The sequence below is a fragment of the Thunnus maccoyii genome, chromosome 2, assembly GCF_910596095.1.
Source record: "Thunnus maccoyii chromosome 2, fThuMac1.1, whole genome shotgun sequence".
In the NCBI taxonomy this organism is placed as follows: Eukaryota; Metazoa; Chordata; class Actinopteri; order Scombriformes; family Scombridae; genus Thunnus; species Thunnus maccoyii.
In genome coordinates, this window is record NC_056534.1 from 20,487,738 (window position 1) to 20,506,985 (window position 19,248).

General features: G+C 46.8%; 1 protein-coding gene across 1 annotated transcript in view; it reads right to left on the reverse strand.

Annotated features, from left to right (window-relative positions):
• Window positions 1-3,244: 3,244 nt before the first annotated feature.
• The window catches only part of LOC121886160, a 35,165-nt gene continuing 19,161 nt past the window's right edge, over window positions 3,245-19,248 (reverse strand). The window contains exon 4 of the mRNA XM_042396092.1: window positions 3,245-3,418. Coding sequence (XP_042252026.1) covers window positions 3,245-3,418 — 174 coding nt within the window. The remainder of the gene's footprint in view (window positions 3,419-19,248) is intronic.

Genomic DNA, 19,248 nt, shown 5'->3' on the forward strand with positions numbered 1-19,248 from the left:
AAGGTGTGATGTCACCCTCTGGTTTTCATTGGAGCCAGTTTGAAGCACATAGTTGCAGTCACCTGTCAATCACTGCTGTTAATCAGCGTCCACACAGCAGACATCAATGCCTACTGTAAGTCTTCAAACCTTATTAATGGAAGAATAATTTCCAAAATGACCACCAGCATACTTATTGAAGGGAACAAGTTTAGCAATTGAGACCATAATGACTCACTGAAAAAAAAAAAAATTGAGTTAGTATATCTGGAGAGAAGTTGACGCTTTTTCAATGGGAGACATTTGGAACTAAGGATTTTTTGGGGCAGGCATCTAGCGGCCGTCGGTGGCATTGACCTTCAAGCTACAGTACTTGAACTGTCAACCTGAAGCTGTGGTACTTGCTGCTTGTTCTGACCAGCCTGTCATACAGTGGAAAAAAATGAATTTATTCCAGAGAAATTCCATGCCAAGCAATTTATTCAGCAAACTAAAGCAACAGTAAGATATGAAAACATGCACCTCTCAGCCCTCAGCCATAGAGCACATTTCTTTTATCAAAGGCAGTTTTGTTATCATTCAGACTCAAACCCCATCCTCATACTGAAAAGTATGTACACAGTGAATGTAGTAAGGGTTTTTTTTTTTTACATCACTTGAGCATCAGTGGTTGCCAAGTACTTATGGAAAAGTCACAAGGATCGTATTCAGTAAATAGTCTAATCCGACTTCTCTATACTGTATGTGTGAATTATCTGTGTTGAAACAGGATAGAGACTTTATCAAACTGTTGTTGCAAAGTTGGAATCACACTATTGTCTTAAATGAAAAAAAAGACAAAAACTTCCCATGACCAAAACTGTGTACAGGGTGTCCACTTATTTTTGTATGTATACTGTATGTGTATATGCAGTGAATATAACAATTTGACTAACTGATCACTACCCAAAAGATCAATGTGCTCTTAAGTCAAGTCAAATCAATTTTATTTATATAGTGCCAAATCGCAACAGAAGTTCTATCTCACACAGACTCGGCCCTCTACTGGACTCCACTCTACTGGTTAATACTGTCCTCCAATCACACATGTGAAATCGCCCACTGAAATTTGCATTTAGGTAACCGGCCAGTCAGGACATGCCTACCGATTAGTATATAAGCAGCGTTTTGCTTACACTTCACCATCCGTCTTACTTCAGCAACAGCAAATCTGCTCACTGATCTTACCTCTGCATGGATGGAGAGAGGTGTTCAGCAGCCACCATCTTTTGTGAGCTGTCAACAGCTGCCAGCAGTGGTGGAATAACTTTCAGGTTTCCGATGTGATGCTCCACTGCGAGAAGAGCAAGTGGGGATTTGTGATTGATGACACCAAGCCACCCGCTCCGGCCAATAACACACCGCCACCACTCCAGGTCAACCCTGCTGAGACAACGGCTTTGTTGCAGATGATGAAAATCTCATCTCATCGGTGTCCGGTAAGTCAGCTTGCGGAGCTCTGTTACTGGCATTTGTCTGCCAGTACTTCCTGCAAGTGATGACCATTGCTGCGGGTTGTGTTGGGCTAACACAGCACCCCCTCACAGTGTCATAGAGCGCAGACTGGGCTCTATGACAGTGCAGAAATTAAGTTTTTTTCCACCCCCTCCCACCATGATGTTCATGATGTGATGTTTGCCTGTTACAATGTTCTGATTAAAATAAAATATATCTCTTACAGAGCAAGTTCCCACAGCCTCCCCATCTTCTCAATTCTCCATGCTGCCCAGGTGAATTCGGTTCATTCCATTTCACATGATGTGTTATGGCTGCCTAGTGTTGCATAACACACTCACACACACACACACAGGTGTTGCCCCTGCCACACCTCCCGCAAAGGAGGTAGAGGGCTAGGGCACTCGAGCCAGTTTAGGTATTGATGTCCAGAGACATCACGGTGCTGTGCTGGTACCACCAATACCAGCGCCCAGGTCGTTTACATCTCCATATCAGTCTCCCTCCTCTGCTCCACTCTTACGTCAATCAGCAGGTCTCAACACAGGGAGTCACATTCACCTGCTGCATGACGCACATTTCCTAATTTGGACATCACTCCAGGAGTTGGGGGTGTTTCCCAGAGATAAAGCTGAGCAGCTGACACATGCAAAGTGGTCTCAAGAGACTCTACATAACCTGTTTTTCCCCTTCTCCTTTCCACAATGTTTGATTATAAACAAATAGGCAATAAATGAAAAGTGCAAAGCAAGAATAGCCTTTGATGTTCCTCCCTACACATTACACACTGCGCTGTCTCTGTGTCTAAATAGGTTGAGGTCTGTCTGCATTGAGGCAATAAGTGGAGAATGTGGAGAGAAGTGGAAATAAGTTTAGCTCAGTAGTCAGCACAGGCATCTATGATCTGGGAGACTCCAGTTCGAGACCCCGTGTGGGGACCTCCTTTGTAAGGTAGGTTATTCATGAACACTTATTGTAACACTTTCATTTTCTAAATTTAAAGGGTAATAAAAATCATAATTTCCTTTCCACTTTTATTCGAATACAGATACAAATAATTTTGCTGCCTCAACAAATACAGATTCAAATACAAATATTGGGCCCTCTGCACATCCCTAATGTCCAGAGACGTCACAGCGCTGTGCTGGGTCATGCACGTTACGGTTGGTGTGATGTTGTTAGAAAGCACACCTCACCTGATGTAACCACACTGAATAATGCACTTGCCTCCCGTTGTGGCCGCCATTTCCACTTTGTCATGGAGCGGCGTGTACAATGTGTCTCTGTTGCTGAGTGTGTGCCGTCAGGTTGCACTAGCTCTCCGTCAGGACGTAAGACACCTGACACATGCTTATCCCAGAGTGAGGGGTGTGCACGCTTAGCAAGGGCACCAAGTCAAACAAAGGGAGCCCAAAACAGACTCCATCTCCCAGCATGCTCTCCTCAGTTCAGACCTTGGCGTGAAATTGTCTCTCATTGGCAGAGATGCACCAACACCACCAGGAGTCATGGCAACACAGCCGTGATGTCACTGCCCTTTTAAGTACCGGCTGGAGACAGACATCCTTGCCATTCTATTGTAACTAAGTAGGAGGAAACTTTGCTCCCTCTGTGAGCCAGTTTACTAAAGGAGGTAACCCCGTGCATGTATACTTTTTCCTCCCCCAACTGGAAGATTCTCCCCTCGCTGGACAAGACGAGACTTCACCCCAGCACTCCCACTGCCTGCAGAAGGAAGAAAAGGATTTCTTCACAGAGAAGCAGATAACTTCTATGCCCCACTCTTCTTCAGCTGAGTCGACTCCGCTGTTTTCTCCACCATGTCGCCAAGGATCAGCTTGCTGTGAAACCCATCGACAGAGCGTGAAGACGGCCTGTCAGCGCCCGAGCCCAGGGACCGAGCCGGACCCCCAAGACGGACTGAAACACACACCCCACTCACTTTCTGTAGCGACAAAGTAAGAGATTTAAATATGGGCAGAGACAGTGTTAGAATGTGTGTTATTAGCTTTTAGCTTTTTAAGCTTTATTGCTTGTGTTATTGTTGAGAATTGATGGTCTGCCCATTCCTGTTGCCTGCTAACATTGTACTCTGAGGAGTATTTGAAGTTTGCTACCTGTTTAGTTGAGTTCATCAGAGAACATGAGTTACAGACTGCCGTCCATATGCTCACTCTCTGTGGACAAAGCAACTGTCCCCATTTCTGGCAGCAGTTCTGATTTCCTATCAACAAAGCAACTTACGTTCTCACCCACAGTGGCACAATTGAGAGAGTCAGAGCTCGAACTTAAACTTTCTTTGTTCACCTGTGAATTTTGATAACCCCCAGACTCATCCCAAATGCTTAATTCTACTAGCAGAGTCATGGCACACAACAGTTGCAGGAAAAGCAATTTCATTGCTATTCCACACAAACCAGTCATTTTTCATCAGATTTAAGCCAGTCTCATACCAAATCACTGATTCTACTAGTAGAGTCATGGCACACACAACATATGCTTTTTGATGTGTTTCTATCAATTTCACTGCTATTCCACACAAACTACTCATTTTTCATTAACCGATCATCCAGACTCATCCAAAATGCTTAATTCTACTAGCAGAGTCATGGCACACACAACAGTTGCAGGAAAAGCAATTTCAATGCTATTCCACACAAACTAGTCATTTTTCATCAAATTTGATCCAGACTCATCCAAAATGCTTAATTCTACTAGCAGAGTCATGGCACACACAACATATGCTCTTTGATGTGTTTCTATCAATTTCACTGCTATTCCACACAAACTAGTCATTTTTCATCAAATTTGATCCAGACTCATCCAAAATGCTTAATTCTACTAGCAGAGTCATGGCACACACAACATTTTGCTGCTATGCAACACAAACTAGTCACTTCTCATCATATTCGATCCATACTCACACCGAATGCGTGATGCTGCTAGCAGAGTCACGGCACACTTAGCATATGCCTTTTTATATGTTTCTATCAATTTAAATGTTATTCCACTCAAAATAGTCACTTTTCGTCAGAATCGATGCAGACTCACCCAAAAGGCTCGGCTGCACTGGCAGAGTCACGGCACACACCGTACATGCATTTTCATGTGTTTCTGTAAATTTCAGTGTTATTGGGCCCAAGCTAGTCGCTTTTCATCAGAATCGATGCAGACTCACCCAAAAGGCTCGGCTGCACTGGCAGAGTCACGGCACACACCGTACATGCATTTTCATGTGTTTCTGTCAATTTCAGTGTTATTGGGCCCAAACTAGTCGCTTTTCATCAGATTCGATGCAGACTCACCCAAAAGGCTCAGCTGCACTGGCAGAGTCACGGCACACACCGTACATGCATTTTCATGTGTTTCTGTCAATTTCAGTGTTATTGGGCCCAAGCTAGTCGCTTTTCATCAGAATCAATGCAGACTCACCAAAAAGGCTCGGCTGCACTGGCAGAGTCACGGCACACACCGTACATGCATTTTCATGTGTTTCTGTCAATTTCAGTGTTATTGGGCCCAAACTAGTCGCTTTTCATCAGATTCGATGCAGACTCACCCAAAAGGCTCGACTGCACTGGCAGAGTCACGGCACACACCGTACATGCATTTTCATGTGTTTCTGTCAATTTCAGTGTTATTGGGCCCAAGCTAGTCGCTTTTCATCAGAATCGATGCAGACTCACCCAAAAGGCTCGGCTGCACTGGCAGAGTCACGGCACACACCGTACATGCATTTTCATGTGTTTCTGTAAATTTCAGTGTTATTGGGCCCAAACGAGTCGCTTTTCATCAGAATCGATGCAGGCTCACCCAAAACGCTCTGCTGCACTGGCAGAGTCACGGCACACACCGTACATGCATTTTCATGTGTTTCTGTCAATTTCAGTGTTATTGGGCCCAAACTAGTCGCTTTTCATCAGAATCGATGGAGACTCATCCAAAACGCTCGGCTGCACTGGCTGAGTCACGGCACACACCGTACATGCATTTTCATGTGTTTCTGTCAATTTCAGTGTTATTGGGCCCAAACTAGTCGCTTTTCATCAGATTCGATGCAGACTCACCCAAAAGGCTCGGCTGCACTGGCAGAGTCACGGCACACACCGTACATGCATTTTCATGTGTTTCTGTCAATTTCAGTGTTATTGGGCCCAAGCTAGTCGCTTTTCATCAGAATCAATGCAGACTCACCCAAAAGGCTCGGCTGCACTGGCAGAGTCACGGCACACACCGTACATGCATTTTCATGTGTTTCTGTCAATTTCAGTGTTATTGGGCCCAAACTAGTCGCTTTTCATCAGAATCGATGCAGACTCACCCAAAACGCTCTGCTGCACTGGCAGAGTCACGGCACACACCGTACATGCATTTTCATGTGTTTCTGTCAATTTCAGTATTATTGGGCCCAAACGAGTCGCTTTTCATCAGAATCGATGCAGACTCACCCAAAACGCTCTGCTGCACTGGCAGAGTCACGGCACACACCGTACATGCATTTTCATGTGTTTCTGTCAACTTCAGTGTTATTGGGCCCAAGCTAGTCGCTTTTCATCAGAATCGATGCAGACTCACCCAAAACGCTCTGCTGCACTGGCAGAGTCACGGCACACACCGTACATGCATTTTCATGTGTTTCTGTCAATTTCAGTGTTATTGGGCCCAAGCTAGTCGCTTTTCATCAGAATCGATGCAGACTCACCCAAAAGGCTCGGCTGCACTGGCAGAGTCACGGCACACACCGTACATGCATTTTCATGTGTTTCTGTCAATTTCAGTGTTATTGGGCCCAAACGAGTCGCTTTTCATCAGAATCGATGCAGACTCACCCAAAACGCTCTACTGCACTGGCAGAGTCACGGCACACACCGTACATGCATTTTCATGTGTTTCTGTCAATTTCAGTGTTATTGGGCCCAAGCTAGTCGCTTTTCATCAGAATCGATGCAGACTCACCCAAAAGGCTCGGCTGCACTGGCAGAGTCACGGCACACACCGTACATGCATTTTCATGTGTTTCTGTCAATTTCAGTGTTATTGGGCCCAAACTAGTCGCTTTTCATCAGAATCGATGCAGATTCACCCAAAACGCTCGGCTGCACTGGCTGAGTCACGGCACACACCGTACATGCATTTTCATGTGTTTCTGTCAATTTCAGTGTTATTGGGCCCAAACTAGTCGCTTTTCATCAGATTCGATGCAGACTCACCCAAAAGGCTCGACTGCACTGGCAGAGTCACGGCACACACCGTACATGCATTTTCATGTGTTTCTGTCAATTTCAGTGTTATTGGGCCCAAGCTAGTCGCTTTTCATCAGAATCGATGCAGACTCACCCAAAAGGCTCGGCTGCACTGGCAGAGTCACGGCACACACCGTACATGCATTTTCATGTGTTTCTGTAAATTTCAGTGTTATTGGGCCCAAACGAGTCGCTTTTCATCAGAATCGATGCAGACTCACCCAAAACGCTCTGCTGCACTGGCAGAGTCACGGCACACACCGTACATGCATTTTCATGTGTTTCTGTCAATTTCAGTGTTATTGGGCCCAAACTAGTCGCTTTTCATCAGAATCGATGCAGATTCACCCAAAACGCTCGGCTGCACTGGCTGAGTCACGGCACACACCGTACATGCATTTTCATGTGTTTCTGTCAATTTCAGTGTTATTGGGCCCAAACTAGTCGCTTTTCATCAGAATCGATGCAGACTCACCCAAAAGGCTCGGCTGCACTGGCAGAGTCACGGCACACACCGTACATGCATTTTCATGTGTTTCTGTCAATTTCAGTGTTATTGGGCCCAAGCTAGTCGCTTTTCATCAGAATCAATGCAGACTCACCCAAAAGGCTCGGCTGCACTGGCAGAGTCACGGCACACACCGTACATGCATTTTCATGTGTTTCTGTCAATTTCAGTGTTATTGGGCCCAAACTAGTCGCTTTTCATCAGAATCGATGCAGACTCACCCAAAACGCTCTGCTGCACTGGCAGAGTCACGGCACACACCGTACATGCATTTTCATGTGTTTCTGTAAATTTCAGTGTTATTGGGCCCAAGCTAGTCGCTTTTCATCAGAATCGATGCAGACTCACCCAAAAGGCTCGGCTGCACTGGCAGAGTCACGGCACACACCGTACATGCATTTTCATGTGTTTCTGTCAATTTCAGTGTTATTGGGCCCAAACTAGTCGCTTTTCATCAGATTCGATGCAGACTCACCCAAAAGGCTCGGCTGCACTGGCAGAGTCACGGCACACACCGTACATGCATTTTCATGTGTTTCTGTCAATTTCAGTATTATTGGGCCCAAGCTAGTCGCTTTTCATCAGAATCAATGCAGACTCACCCAAAAGGCTCGGCTGCACTGGCAGAGTCACGGCACACACCGTACATGCATTTTCATGTGTTTCTGTCAATGTCAGTGGTATTGGGCCCAAACTAGTCGCTTTTCATCAGAATCGATGCAGATTCACCCAAAACGCTCGGCTGCACTGGCTGAGTCACGGCACACACCGTACATGCATTTTCATGTGTTTCTGTAAATTTCAGTGTTATTGGGCCCAAACCAGTCGCTTTTCATCAGAATCGATGCAGACTCACCCAAAACGCTCGGCTGCACTGGCAGAGTCACGGCACACACCGTACATGCATTTTCATGTGTTTCTGTCAATTTCAGTGTTATTGGGCCCAAACTAGTCGCTTTTCATCAGAATCGATGCAGATTCACCCAAAACGCTCGGCTGCACTGGCTGAGTCACGGCACACACCGTACATGCATTTTCATGTGTTTCTGTCAATTTCAGTGTTATTGGGCCCAAACTAGTCGCTTTTCATCAGATTCGATGCAGACTCACCCAAAAGGCTCGGCTGCACTGGCAGAGTCACGGCACACACCGTACATGCATTTTCATGTGTTTCTGTCAATTTCAGTGTTATTGGGCCCAAGCTAGTCGCTTTTCATCAGAATCAATGCAGACTCACCCAAAAGGCTCGGCTGCACTGGCAGAGTCACGGCACACACCGTACATGCATTTTCATGTGTTTCTCTCAATTTCAGTGTTATTGGGCCCAAACGAGTCGCTTTTCATCAGAATCGATGCAGACTCACCCAAAACGCTCTGCTGCACTGGCTGAGTCACGGCACACACCGTACATGCATTTTCATGTGTTTCTGTCAATTTCAGTGTTATTGGGCCCAAGCTAGTCGCTTTTCATCAGAATCGATGCAGACTCACCCAAAACGCTCTGCTGCACTGGCAGAGTCACGGCACACACCGTACATGCATTTTCATGTGTTTCTGTCAATTTCAGTGTTATTGGGCCCAAGCTAGTCGCTTTTCATCAGAATCGATGCAGACTCACCCAAAAGGCTCGGCTGCACTGGCAGAGTCACGGCACACACCGTACATGCATTTTCATGTGTTTCTGTCAATTTCAGTGTTATTGGGCCCAAACTAGTCGCTTTTCATCAGATTCGATGCAGACTCACCCAAAAGGCTCGGCTGCACTGGCAGAGTCACGGCACACACCGTACATGCATTTTCATGTGTTTCTGTCAATTTCAGTGGTATTGGGCCCAAACTAGTCGCTTTTCATCAGAATCGATGCAGATTCACCCAAAACGCTCGGCTGCACTGGCTGAGTCACGGCACACACCGTACATGCATTTTCATGTGTTTCTGTCAATTTCAGTGTTATTGGGCCCAAACTAGTCGCTTTTCATCAGATTCGATGCAGACTCACCCAAAAGGCTCGGCTGCACTGGCAGAATCACGGCACACACCGTACATGCATTTTCATGTGTTTCTGTCAATTTCAGTGTTATTGGGCCCAAGCTAGTCGCTTTTCATCAGAATCGATGCAGACTCACCCAAAAGGCTCGGCTGCACTGGCAGAGTCACGGCACACACCGTACATGCATTTTCATGTGTTTCTGTAAATTTCAGTGTTATTGGGCCCAAACGAGTCGCTTTTCATCAGAATCGATGCAGACTCACCCAAAACGCTCTGCTGCACTGGCAGAGTCACGGCACACACCGTACATGCATTTTCATGTGTTTCTGTCAATTTCAGTGTTATTGGGCCCAAGCTAGTCGCTTTTCATCAGAATCGATGCAGACTCACCCAAAAGGCTCGGCTGCACTGGCAGAGTCACGGCACACACCGTACATGCATTTTCATGTGTTTCTGTCAATTTCAGTGTTATTGGGCCCAAACTAGTCGCTTTTCATCAGAATCGATGGAGACTCATCCAAAACGCTCGGCTGCACTGGCTGAGTCACGGCACACACCGTACATGCATTTTCATGTGTTTCTGTCAATTTCAGTGTTATTGGGCCCAAACTAGTCGCTTTTCATCAGAATCGATGCAGACTCACCCAAAAGGCTCGGCTGCACTGGCAGAGTCACGGCACACACTGTACATGCATTTTCATGTGTTTCTGTCAATTTCAGTGTTATTGGGCCCAAGCTAGTCGCTTTTCATCAGAATCGATGCAGACTCACCCAAAAGGCTCGGCTGCACTGGCAGAGTCACGGCACACACCGTACATGCATTTTCATGTGTTTCTGTCAATTTCAGTGTTATTGGGCCCAAACGAGTCGCTTTTCATCAGAATCGATGCAGACTCACCCAAAACGCTCTGCTGCACTGGCAGAGTCACGGCACACACCGTACATGCATTTTCATGTGTTTCTGTCAATTTCAGTGTTATTGGGCCCAAGCTAGTCGCTTTTCATCAGAATCGATGGAGACTCATCCAAAACGCTCGGCTGCACTGGCTGAGTCACGGCACACACCGTACATGCATTTTCATGTGTTTCTGTCAATTTCAGTGTTATTGGGCCCAAACTAGTCGCTTTTCATCAGATTCGATGCAGACTCACCCAAAAGGCTCGGCTGCACTGGCAGAGTCACGGCACACACCGTACATGCATTTTCATGTGTTTCTGTCAATTTCAGTGTTATTGGGCCCAAGCTAGTCGCTTTTCATCAGAATCGATGCAGACTCACCCAAAAGGCTCGGCTGCACTGGCAGAGTCACGGCACACACCGTACATGCATTTTCATGTGTTTCTGTCAATTTCAGTGTTATTGGGCCCAAACTAGTCGCTTTTCATCAGAATCGATGCAGACTCACCCAAAACGCTCTGCTGCACTGGCAGAGTCACGGCACACACCGTACATGCATTTTCATGTGTTTCTGTCAATTTCAGTGTTATTGGGCCCAAGCTAGTCGCTTTTCATCAGAATCGATGCAGACTCACCCAAAAGGCTCGGCTGCACTGGCAGAGTCACGGCACACACCGTACATGCATTTTCATGTGTTTCTGTCAATTTCAGTGTTATTGGGCCCAAACTAGTCGCTTTTCATCAGAATCGATGCAGATTCACCTAAAACGCTCGGCTGCACTGGCTGAGTCACGGCACACACCGTACATGCATTTTCATGTGTTTCTGTCAATTTCAGTGTTATTGGGCCCAAACTAGTCGCTTTTCATCAGAATCGATGCAGACTCACCCAAAAGGCTCGGCTGCACTGGCAGAATCACGGCACACACCGTACATGCATTTTCATGTGTTTCTGTCAATTTCAGTGTTATTGGGCCCAAACTAGTCGCTTTTCATCAGAATCGATGCAGACTCACCCAAAACGCTCTGCTGCACTGGCAGAGTCACGGCACACACCGTACATGCATTTTCATGTGTTTCTGTCAATTTCAGTGTTATTGGGCCCAAACTAGTTGCTTTTCATCAGAATCGATGCAGACTCACCCAAAACGCTCTGCTGCACTGGCTGAGTCACGGCACACACTGTACATGCATTTTCATGTGTTTTCTGTCAATTTCAGTGGTATTGGGCCCAAACTAGTCGCTTTTCATCAGAATCGATGCAGACTCACCAAAAGGCTCTGCTGCACTGGCAGAGTCACGGCACACACCGTACATGCATTTTCATGTGTTTCTGTCAATTTCAGTGTTATTGGGCCCAAACTAGTCGCTTTTCATCAGAATCGATGCAGACTCACCCAAAACGCTCGGCTGCACTGGCAGAGTCACGGCACACACCGTACATGCATTTTTCATGTGTTTCTGTCAATTTCAGTGGTATTGGGCCCAAACTAGTCGCTTTTCATCAGAATCGATGCAGACTCACCCAAAACGCTCTGCTGCACTGGCAGAGTCACGGCACACACCGTACATGCATTTTCATGTGTTTCTGTCAATTTCAGTGTTATTGGGCCCAAACTAGTCGCTTTTCATCAGAATCGATGGAGACTCATCCAAAACGCTCGGCTGCACTGGCTGAGTCACGGCACACACCGTACATGCATTTTCATGTGTTTCTGTCAATTTCAGTGTTATTGGGCCCAAACGAGTCTCTTTTCATCAGAATCGATGCAGACTCACCCAAAACGCTCTGCTGCACTGGCAGAGTCACGGCACACACCGTACATGCATTTTCATGTGTTTCTGTAAATTTTCAGTGTTATTGGGCCCAAGCTAGTCGCTTTTCATCAGAATCGATGCAGACTCACCCAAAACGCTCTGCTGCACTGGCAGAGTCACGGCACACACCGTACATGCATTTTCATGTGTTTCTGTCAATTTCAGTGTTATTGGGCCCAAGCTAGTCGCTTTTCATCAGAATCGATGCAGACTCACCCAAAAGGCTCGGCTGCACTGGCAGAGTCACGGCACACACCGTACATGCATTTTCATGTGTTTCTGTCAATTTCAGTGTTATTGGGCCCAAACTAGTCGCTTTTCATCAGAATCGATGCAGACTCACCCAAAAGGCTCGGCTGCACTGGCAGAGTCACGGCACACACCGTACATGCATTTTCATGTGTTTCTGTCAATTTCAGTGGTATTGGGCCCAAACTAGTCGCTTTTCATCAGAATCGATGCAGATTCACCCAAAACGCTCGGCTGCACTGGCTGAGTCACGGCACACACCGTACATGCATTTTCATGTGTTTCTGTCAATTTCAGTGTTATTGGGCCCAAACTAGTCGCTTTTCATCAGAATCGATGCAGACTCACCCAAAAGGGCTCGGCTGCACTGGCAGAGTCACGGCACACACCGTACATGCATTTTCATGTGTTTCTGTCAATTTCAGTGTTATTGGGCCCAAGCTAGTCGCTTTTCATCAGAATCGATGCAGACTCACCCAAAAGGCTCGGCTGCACTGGCAGAGTCACGGCACACACCGTACATGCATTTTCATGTGTTTCTGTAAATTTCAGTATTATTGGGCCCAAACGAGTCGCTTTTCATCAGAATCGATGCAGACTCACCCAAAACGCTCTGCTGCACTGGCAGAGTCACGGCACACACCGTACATGCATTTTCATGTGTTTCTGTCAATTTCAGTGTTATTGGGCCCAAGCTAGTCGCTTTTCATCAGAATCGATGCAGACTCACCCAAAAGGCTCGGCTGCACTGGCAGAGTCACGGCACACACCGTACATGCATTTTCATGTGTTTCTGTCAATTTCAGTGTTATTGGGCCCAAACTAGTCGCTTTTCATCAGAATCGATGGAGACTCATCCAAAACGCTCGGCTGCACTGGCTGAGTCACGGCACACACCGTACATGCATTTTCATGTGTTTCTGTCAATTTCAGTGTTATTGGGCCCAAACTAGTCGCTTTTCATCAGAATCGATGCAGACTCACCCAAAAGGCTCGGCTGCACTGGCAGAGTCACGGCAAACACTGTACATGCATTTTCATGTGTTTCTGTCAATTTCAGTGTTATTGGGCCCAAGCTAGTCGCTTTTCATCAGAATCAATGCAGACTCACCCAAAAGGCTCGGCTGCACTGGCAGAGTCACGGCACACACCGTACATGCATTTTCATGTGTTTCTGTCAATTTCAGTGTTATTGGGCCCAAACGAGTCGCTTTTCATCAGAATCGATGCAGACTCACCCAAAACGCTCTGCTGCACTGGCAGAGTCACGGCACACACCGTACATGCATTTTCATGTGTTTCTGTCAATTTCAGTGTTATTGGGCCCAAGCTAGTCGCTTTTCATCAGAATCGATGGAGACTCATCCAAAACGCTCGGCTGCACTGGCTGAGTCACGGCACACACCGTACATGCATTTTCATGTGTTTCTGTCAATTTCAGTGTTATTGGGCCCAAACTAGTCGCTTTTCATCAGAATCGATGCAGACTCACCCAAAAGGCTCGGCTGCACTGGCAGAGTCACGGCACACACCGTACATGCATTTTCATGTGTTTCTGTCAATTTCAGTGTTATTGGGCCCAAGCTAGTCGCTTTTCATCAGAATCGATTGAGACTCACCCAAAGGCTCGGCTGCACTGGCAGAGTCACGGCACACACCGTACATGCATTTTCATGTGTTTCTGTCAATTTCAGTGTTATTGGGCCCAAACTAGTCGCTTTTCATCAGAATCGATGCAGACTCACCCAAAACGCTCTGCTGCACTGGCAGAGTCACGGCACACACCGTACATGCATTTTCATGTGTTTCTGTCAATTTCAGTGTTATTGGGCCCAAGCTAGTCGCTTTTCATCAGAATCGATGCAGACTCACCCAAAAGGCTCGGCTGCACTGGCAGAGTCACGGCACACACCGTACATGCATTTTCATGTGTTTCTGTCAATTTCAGTGTTATTGGGCCCAAACTAGTCGCTTTTCATCAGAATCGATGCAGATGCACCTAAAACGCTCGGCTGCACTGGCTGAGTCACGGCACACACCGTACATGCATTTTCATGTGTTTCTGTCAATTTCAGTGTTATTGGGCCCAAACTAGTCGCTTTTCATCAGATTCGATGCAGACTCACCCAAAAGGCTCGGCTGCACTGGCAGAATCACGGCACACACCGTACATGCATTTTCATGTGTTTCTGTCAATTTCAGTGTTATTGGGCCCAAGCTAGTCGCTTTTCATCAGAATCGATGCAGACTCACCCAAAACGCTCTGCTGCACTGGCAGAGTCACGGCACACACCGTACATGCATTTTCATGTGTTTCTGTCAATTTCAGTGTTATTGGGCCCAAACTAGTTGCTTTTCATCAGAATCGATGCAGACTCACCCAAAACGCTCTGCTGCACTGGCTGAATCACGGCACACACTGTACATGCATTTTCATGTGTTTCTGTCAATTTCAGTGGTATTGGGCCCAAACTAGTCGCTTTTCATCAGATTCGATGCAGACTCACCCAAAAGGCTCGGCTGCACTGGCAGAATCACGGCACACACCGTACATGCATTTTCATGTGTTTCTGTAAATTTCAGTATTATTGGGCCCAAACGAGTCGCTTTTCATCAGAATCGATGCAGACTCACCCAAAACGCTCTGCTGCACTGGCAGAGTCACGGCACACACCGTACATGCATTTTCATGTGTTTCTGTAAATTTCAGTGTTATTGGGCCCAAACGAGTCGCTCTTCATCAGAATCGATGCAGACTCACCCAAAACGCTCTGCTGCACTGGCTGAGTCACGGCACACACTGTACATGCATTTTCATGTGTTTCTGTCAATTTCAGTGTTATTGGGCCCAAACTAGTCGCTTTTCATCAGAATCGATGCAGACTCACCCAAAAGGCTCTGCTGCACTGGTAGAGTCACGGCACACACCGTACATGCATTTTCATGTGTTTCTGTCATTTTCAGTGTTATTGGGCCCAAACTAGTCGCTTTTCATCAGAATCGATGCAGACTCACCCAAAACGCTCGGCTGCACTGGCAGAGTCACGGCACACACCGTACATGCATTTTCATGTGTTTCTGTCAATTTCAGTGGTATTGGGCCCAAACTAGTCGCTTTTCATCAGATTCGATGCAGACTCACCCAAAAGGCTCGGCTGCACTGGCAGAGTCACGGCACACACCGTACATGCATTTTCATGTGTTTCTGTCAATTTCAGTGTTATTGGGCCCAAACGAGTCGCTTTTCATCAGAATCGATGCAGACTCACCCAAAACGCTCTGCTGCACTGGCAGAGTCACGGCACACACCGTACATGCATTTTCATGTGTTTCAGTCAATTTCAGTGTTATTGGGCCCAAGCTAGTCGCTTTTCATCAGAATCGATGGAGACTCATCCAAAACGCTCGGCTGCACTGGCTGAGTCACGGCACACACCGTACATGCATTTTCATGTGTTTCTGTCAATTTCAGTGTTATTGGGCCCAAACTAGTCGCTTTTCATCAGAATCGATGCAGACTCACCCAAAAGGCTCGGCTGCACTGGCAGAGTCACGGCACACACCGTACATGCATTTTCATGTGTTTCTGTCAATTTCAGTGTTATTGGGCCCAAGCTAGTCGCTTTTCATCAGAATCAATGCAGACTCACCCAAAAGGCTCGGCTGCACTGGCAGAGTCACGGCACACACCGTACATGCATTTTCATGTGTTTCTGTCAATTTCAGTGTTATTGGGCCCAAACTAGTCGCTTTTCATCAGAATCGATGCAGACTCACCCAAAACGCTCTGCTGCACTGGCAGAGTCACGGCACACACCGTACATGCATTTTCATGTGTTTCTGTCAATTTCAGTGTTATTGGGCCCAAGCTAGTCGCTTTTCATCAGAATCGATGCAGACTCACCCAAAAGGCTCGGCTGCACTGGCAGAGTCACGGCACACACCGTACATGCATTTTCATGTGTTTCTGTCAATTTCAGTGGTATTGGGCCCAAACTAGTCGCTTTTCATCAGAATCGATGCAGATTCACCCAAAACGCTCGGCTGCACTGGCTGAGTCACGGCACACACCGTACATGCATTTTCATGTGTTTCTGTCAATTTCAGTGTTATTGGGCCCAAACTAGTCGCTTTTCATCAGAATCGATGCAGACTCACCCAAAAGGCTCGGCTGCACTGGCAGAATCACGGCACACACCGTACATGCATTTTCATGTGTTTCTGTCAATTTCAGTGTTATTGGGCCCAAACTAGTCGCTTTTCATCAGAATCGATGCAGACTCACCCAAAACGCTCTGCTGCACTGGCAGAGTCACGGCACACACCGTACATGCATTTTCATGTGTTTCTGTCAATTTCAGTGTTATTGGGCCCAAACTAGTTGCTTTTCATCAGAATCGATGCAGACTCACCCAAAACGCTCTGCTGCACTGGCTGAGTCACGGCACACACTGTACATGCATTTTCATGTGTTTCTGTCAATTTCAGTGTTATTGGGCCCAAGCTAGTCGCTTTTCATCAGAATCGATGCAGACTCACCCAAAAGGCTCTGCTGCACTGGTAGAGTCACGGCACACACCGTACATGCATTTTCATGTGTTTCTGTCAATTTCAGTGTTATTGGGCCCAAACTAGTCGCTTTTCATCAGAATCGATGCAGACTCACCCAAAACGCTCGGCTGCACTGGCAGAGTCACGGCACACACCGTACATGCATTTTCATGTGTTTCTGTCAATTTCAGTGGTATTGGGCCCAAACTAGTCGCTTTTCATCAGAATCGATGCAGACTCACCCAAAACGCTCTGCTGCACTGGCAGAGTCACGGCACACACCGTACATGCATTTTCATGTGTTTCTGTCAATTTCAGTGTTATTGGGCCCAAACTAGTCGCTTTTCATCAGAATCGATGCAGATTCACCCAAAACGCTCGGCTGCACTGGCTGAGTCACGGCACACACCGTACATGCATTTTCATGTGTTTCTGTCAATTTCAGTGTTATTGGGCCCAAACGAGTCTCTTTTCATCAGAATCGATGCAGACTCACCCAAAACGCTCTGCTGCACTGGCAGAGTCACGGCACACACCGTACATGCATTTTCATGTGTTTCTGTAAATTTCAGTGTTATTGGGCCCAAGCTAGTCGCTTTTCATCAGAATCGATGCAGACTCACCCAAAAGGCTCGGCTGCACTGGCAGAGTCACGGCACACACCGTACATGCATTTTCATGTGTTTCTGTCAATTTCAGTGTTATTGGGCCCAAACTAGTCGCTTTTCATCAGATTCGATGCAGACTCACCCAAAAGGCTCGGCTGCACTGGCAGAGTCACGGCACACACCGTACATGCATTTTCATGTGTTTCTGTCAATTTCAGTGGTATTGGGCCCAAACTAGTCGCTTTTCATCAGAATCGATGCAGATTCACCCAAAACGCTCGGCTGCACTGGCTGAGTCACGGCACACACCGTACATGCATTTTCATGTGTTTCTGTCAATTTCAGTGTTATTGGGCCCAAGCTAGTCGCTTTTCATCAGAATCGATGCAGACTCACCCAAAAGGCTCGGCTGCACTGGCAGAGTCACGGCACACACCGTACATGCATTTTCATGTGTTTCTGTCAATTTCAGTGGTATTGGGCCCAAACTAGTCGCTTTTCATCAGAATCGATGCAGATTCACCTAAAACGCTCGGCTGCACTGGCTGAGTCACGGCACACACCGTACATGCATTTTCATGTGTTTCTGTCAATTTCAGTGTTATTGGGCCCAAACTAGTCGCTTTTCATCAGAATCGATGCAGACTCACCCAAAAGGCTCGGCTGCACTGGCAGAATCACGGCACACACCGTACATGCATTTTCATGTGTTTCTGTCAATTTCAGTGTTATTGGGCCCAAACCAGTCGCTTTTCATCAGAATCGATGCAGACTCACCCAAAACGCTCTGCTGCACTGGCAGAGTCACGGCACACACCGTACATGCATTTTCATGTGTTTCTGTCAATTTCAGTGTTATTGGGCCCAAACTAGTTGCTTTTCATCAGAATCGATGCAGACTCACCCAAAACGCTCTGCTGCACTGGCTGAGTCACGGCACACACTGTACATGCATTTTCATGTGTTTCTGTCAATTTCAGTGTTATTGGGCCCAAACTAGTCGCTTTTCATCAGAATCGATGCAGACTCACCCAAAAGGCTCTGCTGCACTGGTAGAGTCACGGCACACACCGTACATGCATTTTCATGTGTTTCTGTCAATTTCAGTGTTATTGGGCCCAAACTAGTCGCTTTTCATCAGAATCGATGCAGACTCACCCAAAACGCTCGGCTGCACTGGCAGAGTCACGGCACACACCGTACATGCATTTTCATGTGTTTCTGTCAATTTCAGTGGTATTGGGCCCAAACTAGTCGCTTTTCATCAGAATCGATGCAGACTCACCCAAAACGCTCTGCTGCACTGGCAGAGTCACGGCACACACCGTACATGCATTTTCATGTGTTTCTGTCAATTTCAGTGTTATTGGGCCCAAACTAGTCGCTTTTCATCAGAATCGATGCAGATTCACCCAAAACGCTCGGCTGCACTGGCTGAGTCACGGCACACACCGTACATGCATTTTCATGTGTTTCTGTCAATTTCAGTGTTATTGGGCCCAAACTAGTCGCTTTTCATCAGAATCGATGCAGACTCACCCAAAAGGCTCGGCTGCACTGGCAGAGTCACGGCACACACCGTACATGCATTTTCATGTGTTTCTGTCAATTTCAGTGTTATTGGGCCCAAGCTAGTCGCTTTTCATCAGAATCAATGCAGACTCACCCAAAAGGCTCGGCTGCACTGGCAGAGTCACGGCACACACCGTACATGCATTTTCATGTGTTTCTGTCAATTTCAGTGTTATTGGGCCCAAACGAGTCGCTTTTCATCAGAATCGATGCAGACTCACCCAAAACGCTCTGCTGCACTGGCAGAGTCACGGCACACACCGTACATGCATTTTCATGTGTTTCTGTCAATTTCAGTGTTATTGGGCCCAAGCTAGTCGCTTTTCATCAGAATCGAT